Below are 16,808 nucleotides of genomic sequence, written 5' to 3'. Positions count from 1 at the left end.
TCTGTTTCTGATTAATTATTAAAAAGTATATTTTTTTCATCTTTTAAAGCGTTATGTTTTTTATGTACAGACAAACAGAGAAAAAGCGGACAAATTAAATGCCGAATTAAAGAAGGCCACAGGACGAGCACAGGACTCTCACAGTATGTCACAAAATCCCAGGTAAATTTTCTTTCCAAATTTGTATTTGAAAATTTAGTCTATTTGTTTTTTAGAAAAATAAATAAAAAACATTTAAAACAGAAATTTTGTAAAGAGTTGGAATTGTTATTTAATATAAAAAAAGTAAAAAAATGTTATTTTAAGTTTATAAGTTAGTTTTCAATAAGGTCTTCACTAAGAAGAAAAAACGTACTCGAGAACAATGATTATATTTTTTTGTGTTTTGAAATACTTGTTATGATGAAGTGTTGTGATTGAGCATACCGTGGTTGTGCGTGCCGCAGGTCGTCTGCGAGCGTGGAGCACGCGTACAGCGCCACGCCGCGATCGCCGGCCGCGCGGCTGCCGCCCGCGCTGCTGCACAAGCTCGAGGACCTCATGCTCGAGGGCGACCTGCTTGAGGTACGTACTGCTCCTTTGATTTTATCTCTAATTAATCATATCCTTACGGGTTAATTGGCTGACGTCATATAACTTGTAATTCTAGCGCCACATTTAGCATATTTTTGGCGACCTAATCATCATCTTTTCAACAATTATCTATCCACTACTGGACATAAGTCTTCCCCATAGACTGCCATAAAGAACGGTTCTGAGCCACTTGCATCTACTGACTTTCTGCCATGCATTTTGGGTCGTCACTTCATCTACTGAGGGGTCGTCCTACACTGTGATTTTTACTCTCCATTACTAACAATCCCTTTTCCCTATAAGTTCCGCTGGTGTATATCGATAGCGCAGGTAGGGTTACCATTCCATTATCACCCATCAACAAAAAATATTGGCGTCTAAATTTAGCGTTAATAATAAAACGCGAAATGAGCGTTTTGTAGAGTTAGGTTGGTTGAAATGATAATTAGATATATTGGCGCATGACTGCGAATGATGGGATGGGCAATATTGGTGGCAGGTGCGGCTGGAGGAGCAGGCGCAGGTGTGGGCGGCGGTGTGGGCGGCGCGCGCGGCGGAGGGCCGGCGCGGCGCGCGCGTGCTGGACGCGGGCCGCCGCAAGCGCCCGCAGCGCGCCGCGCGCCCGCACCACCCGCTCAAGCGCACGCGCCCGCCGCACCACCAGCACCAGCACCACCAGCACCACCAGCACCACCAGCACGCAGGTACCACACAGACAACCCTGGTCACGGCACCACTCTAACGCCGTTAGTCCTTAACGAAATATTGTATAACTAGCCACCCGCCTCGGCTTCATACGGGTGCAATGCTGATACTAAATATACCTACCTACTACAGAATGCCCTTATAAATAACAATTACAGCTTTTTTGTCATTAGACAATACAAAAATGATAAAGTGCTATAGGACGAAGATTACATGCTATAAACGGCCATAATGATCTATATTAAATGTACAATGTATTTAAGGTACTTAATTGGATAAAAACTAATGCTGTATTGCTTAAAATTACTTCGTAAGTAAGCCATTTTTCTTGCAAAATATAAATGATAAAAAATGGTTATTTTCGGTTATTTTTAATAAATAGACATATACCATCGCGGACTTTTTTGTTGACCTTTTTAAGGTGTACAATATTGTAGTACATTATTTTTGTTTATCACGTGGGGTTATTTATAGCATTTCAGCCAGCGTTTGTAATGTAAGTGTAAAAGCATGGGTTTATTTACGACATCACATTAGAAACCTTTAAATTTATCAGTGTTTCTTTACAATATTATGCATATATTATACACATAAACTTTCCTCTTGAGTTACTCTATTATAAAACCACTTAAAAATTCGTTGCATAGTTTTAAAGATTTAAGCATACATAGGGACGGACAGATAGCGACAGCGACTTTGTTTTATACTATGTAGTGATGATGATGATGATAGTGATTATTTTAATCACGTTTCTATTACCGAGTTATTATATCTGGAGCGACTTAGCACTGACGTTTCGCTTTGATTTCACGATTTGACGTTAGTTTGCTGATTCTATATTATACTTTTTTTTTTATACAACTTGGCAATGGCAAACAAAGCTGATGGCCCACCTGATGGAAAGTGGTTACTGTCGCCTATATACATGAGCAGTACCATGGACGTAACAGAGTATACTGTTTCGCCCATGATACCCATGCGTTACCATTCCTGAGGATACGGGTGTTATTCCTCTGTACTCAGTAAATTCACGCCATATCTCGCCCTTCAAACCGAAACATAGCCATGCAAACGCAACTGCTTCACGGTAGAAACACGAAACAGAGGAACTCAAGCAATTGACTTTTTTACAAAGTCTCCCTTTAGTATCCTTTACTACACTATAGAATAGCGTGAGTTGCAGAGCCTCTATTAAAAATTATTTCTTTTACAGCGACAGCGGCACCAAAGACGACATTAAAACGCGGTTCCGCAACCACGACGAATTATCTAAACAGAAAACAGGTATGTGGTCAGTTTTTGAGTTGAAAATTGAAACGAATAAAGATGTAATTATAAATTTTCTAACAATTTTTTTTATGCTAGGGTGTGTCGTCGGGCTCCGGCCTGATGATGCGGAAGCACTACATGGCGCGACAGGAGCGCCGCAAACGAGGACTCGCAGCCTCCACCAGGGGTAAACACGCGCGACAGTCCAGGCTGGGTGAGTTTATACCGATTCATACGTATAAATTGCAATGTCTCTTTGGGAGACTTTGTACAAAAGTCGTTTGCTTTGGCACCTCTGTCTCATTCGTGTTTCAACCGTAAAATAGTTGTGTTTGCATGGCTATGTTTCGGTTTGAAGGGTGGGATATGGGGTTAATTTACAGAGTATAAAGGAATAACATCTAAATCCTCAGGAATGTCCATGCATGGGGGGCATCATTGGCGAAACAGTATACAAGTATATAAAAAATATATTACATACGAAATCTGCGTTCATTGACGTTATTGTAATATTTGTGTACTGGTAGGTGGCGGCGCTGGTAATACTGGTCGGCGGCGAGCAGCGACGGCGGCGGCGGCAGCGGCGGCCGAGCGTCGCAGCAGCAGCTCGTCGCCGTCGTCCGCGGAGGATGACGAGGACTGCGCGGCCGCAGACTGCTTACGGCCCACCGGTATGTGTCTTTCTCTTATATATAGGCTTGCGTCATATCTACGACGGAATATCGATATTACATATAATTTGCTACTATCGGTTATATTGCGCGGAAGATTCGTTGTTTCGCAGAAAGACTCATCGACGAAAGATCAGCAACACACACACACACACATATAATACACTTGTTCGACTGTGTGTGTATTACCGGTAGCGTATTTACCATTTAGATGTTACTATAGTTGTAGTGGGACTGACCATGAAGATAATAGGAACTGGGTACCATTATCTAAAGGTGTAGGCGTCCATAGGCTACAGTGACCGTTTACCATCAGACGAGCTGTATTTTTACCACCTTTGTGGTATAAAAAAAACCTACGAGTAACATGGATATCGCGGAGTACTTTGCGACTGTTTATTTTACTGCCCAATGTATTATAATTTTTGAAGGTCTTAGGCGTCTGAACTCTGCAGTTCAATGCCATATCCCACTTTTTAAATCTAAAAACAACTGCATTCGAGCAGCGTGTAATACTTAAGGCCTGGTTGGATGTATTTTGGTGGTCATTTGACAATAGGGATGTTTCGATGATGGTGAGGACGAAGTCAGGTCACAATATGGAGATAGCTGTATTATATATATCCCCCCCCCCCCCCTCTGTCCCGTGGAGCAGGCAAGGTGGACTGGGTGCAGTGCGACGGCGGGTGCGACCAGTGGTTCCACATGCACTGCGTGGGGCTGAGCCGCGGTGCGCTGCGCGAGGACGACGACTACGTGTGCGGCGCGTGCGGCCCGCGCGGCCCCCCGCGGCCGCCGCCGCAGCCGCACTAGCGCCGCCGCCGCGACCGGCCCGGTGCACTGCTGTACCCCCCGCGCATCGATATACGAACATCCCACATTCACTGTCCCCTACAAAATTTGCACTTAAAACTGTCACTAATGTAATGTAATGTAGGTATCGGTGCCATGAGTGGAGTCGAAAATTGTTTTTCATTCGTGATACAGTTTATGAATTATTGTAACTTGAAAGATATGGAACTTTGTCCTTCCGATGTTAGGGACGTTACGTTTTGCGTTAAGACATATAGAGGGCATTTGTCAAACATCACTTATTGGTTAGAAGCGAGTGCACGATCTGCTTGTATGCGATCTATTTTCAATGTCGCTTGTTAGTGGCTTAATATTTATCTTGAGTTTTTTTAATATCGATGATCTCAAGATTAATTTGTACGTCGGAATTAGGCACATTATATGGTCTTACTTCTAGAATTGTTAAGATCGTTGTACACATACCCGCAATAGAGTAATATGGAAACATCATACAGTTTTTAATGACAAATTACATGATACATTGTTATTCAGCCATCCAGTGTGTTGCCCTATATGAAAAATTACATATTATTACCAGTGACAATTAGAGATATATTTATATAATAAACTGTAAATGTATAACGTACTGATTAACTGAAGTTAAATAAATGAGAAATAAAGGAAATTGACTTTTAAATAAAAATGGTTTTTATAAATACACTATAGCTGGTCGCGATATCTTGGTTCGTATGTTTAAATATGATAAAATGGCCAAGTTGTTTACTGTCTGTGTATGAAGCGTCCCATTAGTAATTAGTAAACGTGTAAACAGAATTGTTACACTCTTTCCATGGGTCAAGTACTGATTTGGGGAGTTGAAATCTACAAAAAGTCAATTTGACATTTTAAATTTGATTATAACCACTATCAAGGGATTATTATTATAAATAATGACAGATATTGTATCTACATTTTAATGAAAGAGAAAAAAAAAACGAGTAAAAGTGCCAGTTGCAATGCAAATTCTGGAACATTCATTTGGATCATTGTGAAATACATTGAATATGGATTTTTTTGGATTTCAATTTTATGGACCTTTGACATTGATGCTTTTATAACGTGTTCTATATATGTATATGTAAAAATCGATCCTGATTGACTGACTAATTCATATATCAACGTACAGCTGAAACTGCTGGTTTTTAAATAAAATTGAAAATAAAGCAGATCGGTTCTTTATATAGTTTAGGTGAACAATATGAATTTTGATAATTCAACCCCTAAGGGGTTAAAAATGAGGGTTGCAATTTTGTATAGAATTTTGTCACTAGAAGTTAAAATAAATACTTTAAATTTTAATATAAGGTTTTTTGTTCAAAACAAAAATTAATATGTTTATTGACTTTTAAAATATTCACCCCTAAAGAGGTAAAAAAATTGTATGGGAGTTATAATTGAGGGTAGAAGTACAATACTTTAGTTTTGAATTTTTCATATTAAAAATAAAATATTTTTCAGCATTTTTGGAGATTTCACCCCTAAAGAGATGAAATGCGGGATGAAAATTTGTATAGAAATTCTGTTATTTTTGTACTTAAAAGTATGAAAATTTGTTTTTTGACTTTTAATTAAAAACAAAACTTTTTTAACAGCTTTTAGAAATTCCATACCTTGGCGGAGTGAAATGGGGGCGATTTGGTTTACGTGTAAATTTGTTAGTTGCAATATTTACAATTGACTTTTGAGTCTTCCCTCTGAGGGAGTCAAGTAGAGAATGTAACTTTGCATGGAAGTCTGGTATTATGTCAGCTAGAAATTATATAATTAATTATTGTCTTATTTTTAAAACTTTCAACTTTGATATAAAATTGGGGTTTGCAATATAATTGAACTCCATGCGGACAAAGTTATTTTCGCATATGGGGTCAGCTAAGCCGTTGCACGTCGACCCATACGGATCTTTTGTGCTTCCCCCTGCCTTATACCATCATTTCATAGATCCTATGTGTTACCTTAACGATATCCCGCGGTTTAAGATATCTGTAGTCCCTTGGAAAGAACTACTATGAATATTTCGTTTGAATATGTTACTAGTAATAGCTATTATCAATATTTTGTAATACTGAGACGGGAAATTCCCGATTTCCGTTTGAAATAAAACACCACATGCAAGCAAAGCCGTGGGACATAATGATATAGAAATAAAAATACTTTGCAGAACTGCCCAAATTTTGCTTTGACAAATTTAACATTGTGACAGGGAATAGGTGATTTGGAATGTACAAAAATGTATGAATAACATAGAATAATGATATATTATTCATAGCGATATCGTACCAGGGTGTTGGGCCAGCGACTACATCCATACATGATAGACAAAAGACACTCGCGTACAAATAAGTTTGATGTATGAAAACCTGCAATGGATTGCCCGCCAATTATTTTCTCTCTAACTGCACTGGGTTGGCTGGAAGAGATCTCTTTTAGAGATAAGCCCTCCCTTGCTAACAAGTTGTTAAACTAATCGCTGTATCTATTAAGTGCAATAGTTATTTATTGTACTAAAACATACAGTAATAACAATAAGTTAATAACAAAGTTAGTAAAGGCGAACTTATCTGTAAAAGAGATTTCTTCCAGTCAACCTAACGCAGTGTCATAGGAAATAGTAGGCAGTACTAGTGCTAAACTAAAATAAGTATTTTTTATAAATTTATATATATATATATAAATTTGCCAACTCTTACCTTGAACCGTTCACGTAAGAGTTGGCAAACTGTTCACTCAAGATGGTGTGATCACGTGTCGTGTTGTAATAAAAAAAAATCTAAGATGTCCTAAAAAAATAAGAAAGAAGGTAGAAAATATTTAAGCTGTACGTTGATAAATCAGACAACGAGAATAAGTTATTTATAATATAGATGAAATAAAAAAAAATTACCATCAATCAATCAGTCAGTCTATCAATCAGTCAGTCAATCAGTCAATCATTTTGCAAAAACATTGCAATTATTATGAAACAAATGCCAGGTAAATAACAAGTACATTGTTTGCTTATATAATATATACAGAAGGCATACAAATTTATTTACATAAATAAAAAAATAAAAAAAATAACTATTAAGAGCAAAATCAAGTGAAACATCAGCATAAGTTATCCGTTACCTTATTACCAACATACAAAAACTAAACATTCAAAGTAGTGCAATTTAAAAGAGTTTTTAAGTCTTTGAAATAGAGTTGATTTCAGATTACTTTTATTTATTCATTGTCAGCGTAGCTGCCAGTCAGCATGTAATGCGATAAAGTTAATCCATTAAGGAGCGTACCATTTGAAATACTGTTTTACGGTAAAAATAAATAAATTTGAAAAATATTTTTTATTCAAGTAAACTTGATTAGAGGTATTTTTGTATAGTAATTTTTTTTATGAATCCTATAGCCCATGTTCGCATTGAAATGAAATGTCAGCCAAAAAGAACGAGCAGGAAGCTCGGTTGTTGCTTTTTTTCAAACAAAAGTTTATTTAAAATAAATGTATGGAAAACTACGATCAATCGTAGTATTTTTTTAAAAGAACAGCCCCTACAAGAGGCATCCGTTCATCTTGCTAGAATTTGCATTAAAATCTATATTTAAAGTACATACTGTTTGCAGGGAAACTAGAACGAAAATCGTTCAAGTTGTACAAAATAATTTGTACTAATGTATTCTTCGTGTACAATAAACTATAAATAAATAAATACATACATAATTTTGTGTATCACATTCGATTCATGCTCGATTGATTACGTCTTTACCTTAATAAACACATGATAATATTAATTAACTAATTTATTAAATATACAAAATCGGTGAAGTCCTTAGTGGATATAAAACAAAGAAAAATATTAAAGATAATTGTTTTATTAGTTAATTTGATTAAATTGAATATTGTTGCCACCTGGTTGGTACCTAATAATCCATTATACACAACCGGAAGCAATGTTTATAATTACTTTTTTATTTAGTAAACGGTTTCAATTGATTTTAAAATTTAATTCCCCTAAAAAGGCGATGTTGTATAATGAATTAACAAAAAATAAAAATATTCCAGTTATTTATTTTACGCACTGTACTTTCCATAAAAATAAAAAGGCAAAAATATAAAAAATCCAAACATATGGAATCATCATCCAAAATCTATCAAAAATCAAAATATATAGAAGCGAGGATCGCGTGGACAGTTCCTTTACCCGTATCTTAATTAGTTATTTCACGGGTACCCTGGTTGACGTGAAATTAGACGAAAGGTACACGATTCCAAGAACTCATCAAGTCAGTTCATTTTAAACTTTCGCGTTGTTGACACGTATTTTAAATGCACTGTCTGGACTTAATGCGCAGAAAAAATTTTCAAGTTTCAAGCTATTTACCTGAAAATTTCTCTTAACTTTTAACTTAACCAGATATAAAAGCTTTTACAGGTAAATAGTACATACACTATCTGCTTTTTTGTGTCACGCTCGACGTGGATTGATCCACGTGGTCACTACAGGACTGAGGGTACCCGAATATATTGCGCGAGCAGCCAGACGAAAACGCCGCTTACTTCAGTCCTTTCGTGACCACCACGTGGGTTACACGCACCTTGTGCAATCCACGTCGAAATATCGGCATAAAAGAAACAGATATGTATATACTATTTACTTGTAAATTTGTCCATTAAACGCGATGAGTCCCAATGGTGTATCTAAAACTCTCAAATTCTTTTTAGGTGTCACCGTTCATTACATTCTCAAGGTTTCCTCAATCGATAGTGTAAAAAAATCCCATTATACTTTTACTTTTGTACTTGTCACTTACTAATGATAATAAAATGCTTGTGTAAAATGTATCACGCCGCCTCGGTTCGGAGGTGTCATTTATCTAATCCTATCTCTTAATCTAATATTTTATTTATTTATTTGGAAGACCAACATCTTTTCCAACAGTAACAGTAAAAATTAATTATAATAAGCAACAAATAGCCAAGAATAGGCCTCGGCGCATAATAAGGTTTTAATTTATTTTTTTTTTAGTTTCGCGTAATCACTGTTTAATGGACCGTCGTAAACTAAAATTATAGTAATTTTGACCGAAATATATTAGAAATTTAGTTCATACTCGTCTTTAGAATACAGATTTCGCTTGGAAATTGAATTTAGGTTCAGAAAAATGACGCCTCAGTACTAACTTCATTGTTTAGACGATTTACAAAGAAATATAAATACAGTAAAATCTCGATTATCCGAACATCGGTTATCCGAATATTCGATTATCCGGACTTTTCTTCACGGCTCTATTTTCCGATTTAGGTATTTTTTTTTTATATCGTATTGTCTAAACGACGTATGTAAAACATTGTACGTAATAATAAAATATTAAAATTCAATTATGTATTGTTCGATTTGACTATGGAATCGAATATCCGGATTTTCGATTATACGGAATACACCTGTTTTTATTAGTTTCGGATAATCTGGATTCCACTGTATAACTTTATATATTGTACCGTGTAAAGAAACCATCTAGTTTCTTGTCGGAATTTGGATATAAATATAATTGAAACATGAAATTGTCTACGAATTAATTATAAATACAAAAATATTTTTATCGTAACAAATTTCCTTTGTAATAAATCAAATATATTTTCTAATAGAATACACATTGTATGTTCGAAGTAATAATAGGTATCTAGTATATGTATGTTGTATCATTCCCGAGCTCCAAATATTGTTAGCTAATTGTCTTATAATAATGATACACATGTCGAGTTTAAACTCCACTGTTGATAAATGTAAACATATAGTTAGTCGGTCATGTGATGCGTACAATAGATAGGATTTCTGAACCATTTCTGTGTGATACAATGTAAATTTTACTTAATAAATACTTGAATTACTAATCTCAATGGTGAACTATCAATTGTTAACATACTACTTTGATTTATTGACTAATAAAAGCAGTTAGTTGAATAATAAACACATATTACTCATAAATGACAATTGTAAATCTTACAGCCTGTTTGATGTAAAATGAATGCACCAATTTACTGCACAACAGTTTGTATACTTACAACAGGGTGTATACTAGATTTATCTTCATTTGACTAGACACTTTCGAATCCATGAAGGCTCGAACTACACTGAAATATAAGGATTCAGTGTGAAATTTTATTTTTATGTATGCTTATAAAATCTATGGACCTGCTTAGGCCGCCATCTTGTCTGAAATACGGCCAATTTTTTTTTTATACTGGACCATAGAATATGTATTACTGTGCGGTATGGTATGGTATGGTAAGGAATGATATTGGAATCGAAGAGTTTTTGTAAATATTTTTTTAATGAAAATTGAAAATTATAGGAAATTTTTTAAATTTATTGAAGATTTTTGCAAGAAATGATAGTGTAAGTACCATATAAAGTTGGTGGTGTTTGTAGCGTGAGCAATTCTATGTGACTTCAGATCGTTACAGTCTAGTGAGTTATTGAAAATACAGAAGTAACTCAATACATAATTGCTTTTGTTTATTATAACGTATTTCTGAACTTGTCTATACTTTCTTATAACTCAAAACTAGAGAAGGTTTCAAAAGTGTATTAAAAAATAATGACTCTCGTGTCTCTTTTATGGAATCGCGGATATTTGATGGCGTTTTAGTAAGAACAAATTGATCTATGTCAGGTATATTTTATCATGCATGCGGTAACGAAAACATGTATATCGACTGATTCAGATAAATACGTATATTTTTAATAGACGATAATGGAATGGTAACCCCGCCCGCGCTAACGGTTTACGCTGGCGGGGCACCAGTGAGGGGTGACAGGTGAGAATGAAAAAGGCAAGTCAGTTAGCTCATCGTGATAAATACACTTGGAATTCTATGGTTTTCAGGGGGGACCACGGGAAGATCGATCTGGGGTATATTGCTAGCAATAGGGCCTTCAGTCTCCATTATTAACCCCCCCCCCCCCTGTTAATTTCAACAGCGTAAAGTACCAATATGTATTGTTCAATTAATACGCGTCTAGATTCGCGATTCCATAAGCTAGGCCTTAGCGTGTAAGCGAGCGATGAATCATATCGCTTGCTTACCGCTTAAACCGCTTGCAACGCTCGTCTAACCATCCCAAGTGCGTACGAAGCCGTTAGAATTTAAATAACGTATCTATGGTACGACTACACTGCTGATGTCATAGAGAACCTAAGAACAAGGAATCACATAGAAGGAATGATAAAATAAAAACTGTAAATCATATCGTTGCCTCCTTTCTTCTTATGCAAATATAATTAGTAAAAAGAGAACGACAGATACACTATCAGTTGTCATTCTTCTCGATTCATAGCAGGCTGGTGTATAAAAAATGTTTGATATGTCAATTATTTGTCAACAACAAATTTTACATTGCTAGATTATATATTGGACACAGTTTATGTAGAAAGTATGCAAGCAAGTTGTACTGAATTTGGTAGGGTTATACGGCCAATAAAACCTACTGAAAACTAGTCCCGAGAAAAAATGTAACTGATAGTATATCTCACGTCCTCTTTTTTCTAATAATATTAGCATAAGAAGGAAAGGGACAACCATATGATTTACTGTTTATATTTTATAACTCCTATGTAATTCCTTGTTCTTAGTAGAGAACGGATGCGATTGTGTTCCATAAAGTAAGATTGATAATGTAAATAGTGTTAATGTAGTTTTTGATGTATGTATATTGAGCCGGCGCGCTCTCATAGTGTAATGAGATCGAGGGAGGTCGACGTCGCCTTAAAATATATAATTTTATTTGTATAATAAACTTAATTTGACAATATATTGACTATTAAGTTATAAAAACACATTTGTTTTTTTATATTCTTACAACTGTATATCAAATATATTATCAAAGTAGTTATAACTTGGGTGTAGACGTGCCCATAACTGTATACTTTGGAATACAAGAGGTCCAGGGCTTTTTTTTATTATTCTTTTTTTAAATAATGGTCGAAAATTTATTATAGGATTGAAGTCCTAACGTTTTTTATAAATTTATAATTGCGTTCCATTATTTTTTTTTGTCTTTTTTTTGTTGTGTTTTTACATTTCGCTTGCATATTCCATGTCCCAGATTAATATCCAATTAATGACATAGTCAAACTATGACTACTGTCATTATTTTATTTATTTTGATCAAACTAACATTTTTATTTGGTAACCTTTTGTATACTTTAGGATACATTACGGGGTCAATAGCAATCATTTCTTTTTTTTTTTTTATTATAATTACGAGAAAATAAAGGTGTGGCTTCATCAACAGCTAAAGTGTAATGTAATTTCTCAGAAAATACAATTATGTAAGTCTTCTTAGGTTAGTGGAAAACGAATAGATACATTGTGGCTGCCTGTGCAAAAGGTAGAATAGGACAGCAATATCTTGTGCTGTATTTCCTCTCATGCGAGCGTTAATGTAGACATATCTATCCAGTACATTCGTTTGCCATTTGCCTACAAAGACAGTGTATCACAGAAACATGTTACATGTAATGTAATATTGTTTGATAATGCTGGTCAAGACGCACCTTTATATTATTTATATGTTACATTAGAACGAACGCCTTATACAGAGATCGAAATACAGTTGCTTTTAAATTATTGTTTTTTTTTTTAGCAAGCTTTATGACAAATTGAAGTGTGACAATACTGAACAATCGGCTGGTGCGACTGTGTTCAGGTTAACGGACGGAGCTCGCCACCCCGTCCAGCCATGCGATGTAGTCCAATTCGTTTTAATTTAATTACATTTGGAATGTTATTAGTGATAAGAAATTTTCATAAGCGCGGTTGGTTTTTGTCGATTGGAAATTAACATGTTGTTTACAACATTGGGAGTCTATTGTGAGGCGCTATTGTCTAAATCTATCTTCAAAATTGATATTTTAATTTGGTACGTTTCGTGGAAGTAACATTTTATGCGACACTCATACTTTCTGTCTTATCTCAATGTCCTTTCAAAGGTTGTCTGTAAGAGATTGCTTAGCGATAAGGCAGCCTTTTGTATCACTTCTCATTAATATTTACTGTATTTATTAATTTTATTATAGCTGCAATAAATTGTAAATAAATATATAAATAAATATTACAAATTAATCCCCTTATAAAAAGTAAAATCCCGTACAATCAAATGTTAGCTATTTCAGTATTTTGCCTTTTAAATTAAGAAATTGATAGGTTCATAAGAATCTTGGATTTATATGGAATAATTTCAAATTAAATGTAAAAGAAATCGTTTCTATTAATTTCGCTATGGTACCAAATGGGAGATTTATATTTCGAGATAGATCTATAGAGCATGGCGTCTCAGAGTCGACCCCCTCTGTAGACCGATTACTGTCGTGCACGTGACCTGTAATCGTTTATTGCAAGTACATTAATACCAACCGCGTTAATTTCAATGAATGGCTGTAAATGTGTATGTTAAGTTCACGCCGACTTACGATACATAATTTTGATCTCTGCTCTGAGATATCGCATCACACACGTCAAGCTCCACACGGCCCACTACGGAAAGTTGTAAGCCCTACGACGACTTAGTTTTAAATATTATATGGATCTTCAGATTAGAGTTGTTTGACGTGAACTATTGTAATACCATTACCATATTACCATTTTAAGACCTGTGTACCACATTTCAAGCAAATAAATTATTCTTATTCTTATTATGTGGCATTGATTGTTCATTAGTTTAAAAAAAAAAAAAAAAAAAAACAGTTTTCTGTCAATATGTTTATATAATATTAGTTATATACAAAGTTTAGGAAATGCTTCAGAGTAGTAGGTAGGCTTTATAAAGAAATAATCACAGAATATTCAAGAGCGTCCAATACGTTATTTTATTCGGCTTTTGAGTGCTTTGTGGGATTCTGGGCCCTTAACTTATTCTTTACTTAATTTTTTCTTTGTTATTTTTAGGATAAAATTGTATCAGTGAATTTATCTATTGTTATGTGTATTTGTAGAGCTATAAACTTTTCGACGGCCATATAATTATGTTTAAGTTATATAGAATTTCCATGGAGAGCTTAGTGGGCCGTGTAAGAGCCTCGGTTCGATCTGAAATAAATGTATAAGTGTGGTGTGTATGAACTTGTACAGATATAATTTTAAGTGTATGTATTCGTTTGTTCAACTATATTAAGGAGGTGATCGTTGTAAAACAATGTATAATTTTTATTATAATTAAATAAGTGTCGAATTGTGCGTGAGAAACTTCAGGTATGGTTGGACAGACTGCCAATTATTGTGTACCAAATAATATAGAAAATTATAGAAAAATAACATTGTGTTTTGTTTTGCGTATACCTACTATTAGTCTTTTAGTTTTTTTTTTTTTTTACAATGGACTGTGACTAGATGTGTTCACGCCTTAAAACTGACTTGATACATAAGGCGATCTACTGAGAGGGTTGTGCTCGAAGTTTCTTCGCTTGATTTAACCCTTTTAGTGCCGTTGATTTTTACTCATATTTACATAAAAATGCCAAAGAAATCTTTGTCGTGTTGATGTCGTTTACCCTTGTCTCTAAAACAAACTGTATCTCCTCCAAAAATTATTCAATTTTAATATTTTTTTTACAGCGAACTAGACAGTGACTGATTTCACGCGTGCTATAACGCTCGTGGCACTTTTAGTTGCAATGCGCACGAGTGCGATGGCGCTTATCGGCACTCAAAGGGTTAATACAAAATGAGGATATTCACGGAATTATCAAAGAGATTGTTATAGCACAGTAAGGGTCTAGAGAGTTAGAAGAATTGATAACCGAGGGGAAAGACAGGTTCCGAGCGGTGACCCCGTGTATGTATGTATGTCATGCTACACACGCATAAACAGTGTAGCAAAGTACGCTATAGTACTGTACAATACAGTATAATATAATATATTATAGTTATAGTTGATTTTTGATCTTGATGGATCGGGCTGTGATGAGTTTGAATTGAAAATCAGCGTTTCTGCTTCTGCAGGAACTTTAAATTGGCATCCTTTATCATTTCCATAACACTGACCGATTTCAACTGCTCTTTATATATAAATGTAATTTTTTCTATTTTTTTAATGTTGTTATTACTTAAAATAAATTTTCATTAATTCATATAGTACCGCACAGTACAATACGGTGCAGTTTTAAAGCATTTTTGCGAAGGCCCTGGACTGAGCTCCCTGCCGAGATTGTTCCTAGATATCATAGTATGGGGTTCTTCAAAAAAGATATATTAAGGTTTCGCATGTGGCGCCGCTACTGTGCAGATTACAGTAACCGTTTACTGTCACACAGACTGTATGCCTGTTTGTCACTTTTGTGGTATAAAAACACGACTTCCTTCTACACAGACAATCACACAAGTGTTACGTCAGTAGATAAAGTGGCTCTGTATTAGGTTAAATCCCTTTTACATATATCGTAGAAAGTAATCAATATAATTAGTCCCACATATGATAATATTATAAAACTCGTGACTCAAATAAAAGCAAAAAAAAAAACTAAAGATCAAACCGAGTGAATAAATTGAAAAGGGTTTAGCCGGATAAATGTCGAATCTGCCCCCAAATGGGAACCTATATCGAAACTTATGTTTTAATATCTACTTGGTGTACCAACACGATTTATGTATATTTCGCGACCAACTTTCACCTTGACCTTGAGATATGAGGAAAAATAGCCATACGCATGACTTATTCAAACTAATATATCTCAAAAACTTATTAAGCTAAAGAAGCGAGACCAATGTGCGACCAATTTATCAATACGCCTAGTGGTCATTTAGGGAGACGATTTCCTAATACAAAGATGAGGTGATTTTACTATTTTTCATCTCAGTCTACGAGAGAGAGGTCTATTTTTGGGAAAAAATAGCCAAGTGTAATCTGCTCCGAGAATTTAGGGAGACATTTCCTAATATTATACAAAGACGAGCTTACTTTAGACTGGTCTTCGTACGAGAGAGAGTTCCACGAGAGAGATCTATTTTCGGAAATGGACAATTAAGTGCTGAAATTATGGTATTTTTAAGTATTTACTTCTTTGAATAAATATTATTAGGTACATCATACCGGAGCCAGGTCTCTTACATTGCATAGTTCTATAAAGGAAACTACGAGCAAAAAGATTTTTAAAATATATACATATATATATGTAATCGCTCAGAGTATCAACATATAGGTGGTATATTATCTCTACCTGGGACGCCATGGTTGGCGTTGAAAACAGCGCTGTAGTACTTCAAACTGCAGCAATATGCTTTTTTTTATATTTACTTAATGGATGATAATCGAATGATAACCCCGCCTTTTTTTTCCGTGTGGAAAATCTTCGGAAAGACCGTCCCACCTGCCGGAGGGAGGGCAGCTGGGGTGTGTGGGATTCGTACCCACTAAAAACCACACGACGTACCTCGAGGCGCTTATGTTGGATCCCGGGTTCCCGTTTGTACGACTACCGAGTATCCAACGCGACGGCCCGCCCTGTAGGTGGTGTAGGGCAGGCCTCCTCTCAATGATAACCCTGCCTGCGCTATCGGTATACGCTAGCGAGGCACCAGTGAGGGATGATAGCTGAGGATGAAATGACAGATCAGTTAGCCCATCGTGATGAATTTAACGATAAATTGTATCCAGCGTGGAGGACAGGGAACAGCGTGGAGGTCGACCTGATAGCGTATATTGCTAGCAATATGGACTAACCTCCCTATTTCACAGAACATTGCGACACACACGCACACGAGTACAC

General features: G+C 35.4%; 1 protein-coding gene across 1 annotated transcript in view; it reads left to right on the top strand.

Moving 5' to 3' along the window:
- The window catches only part of LOC113514764 (lysine-specific demethylase lid-like), a 50,212-nt gene extending 35,854 nt beyond the window's left edge, over positions 1–14,358 (top strand). The window contains exons 26-32 of the mRNA XM_052897165.1: positions 71–162; positions 447–564; positions 1,073–1,277; positions 2,492–2,562; positions 2,644–2,761; positions 3,075–3,218; positions 3,874–14,358. Of these exons, the coding sequence (XP_052753125.1) occupies positions 71–162; positions 447–564; positions 1,073–1,277; positions 2,492–2,562; positions 2,644–2,761; positions 3,075–3,218; positions 3,874–4,031 (906 nt within the window). The 3' untranslated portion in view covers positions 4,032–14,358. The remainder of the gene's footprint in view (positions 1–70; positions 163–446; positions 565–1,072; positions 1,278–2,491; positions 2,563–2,643; positions 2,762–3,074; positions 3,219–3,873) is intronic.
- Positions 14,359–16,808: the final 2,450 nt, after the last annotated feature.

The sequence above is a fragment of the Galleria mellonella genome, unplaced genomic scaffold (genome assembly GCF_026898425.1).
Source record: "Galleria mellonella isolate WM207_F2 unplaced genomic scaffold, CSIRO_AGI_GalMel_v1 utg352, whole genome shotgun sequence".
In the NCBI taxonomy this organism is placed as follows: Eukaryota; Metazoa; Arthropoda; class Insecta; order Lepidoptera; family Pyralidae; genus Galleria; species Galleria mellonella.
This window is presented reverse-complemented; position numbering and strand designations above follow the sequence as displayed.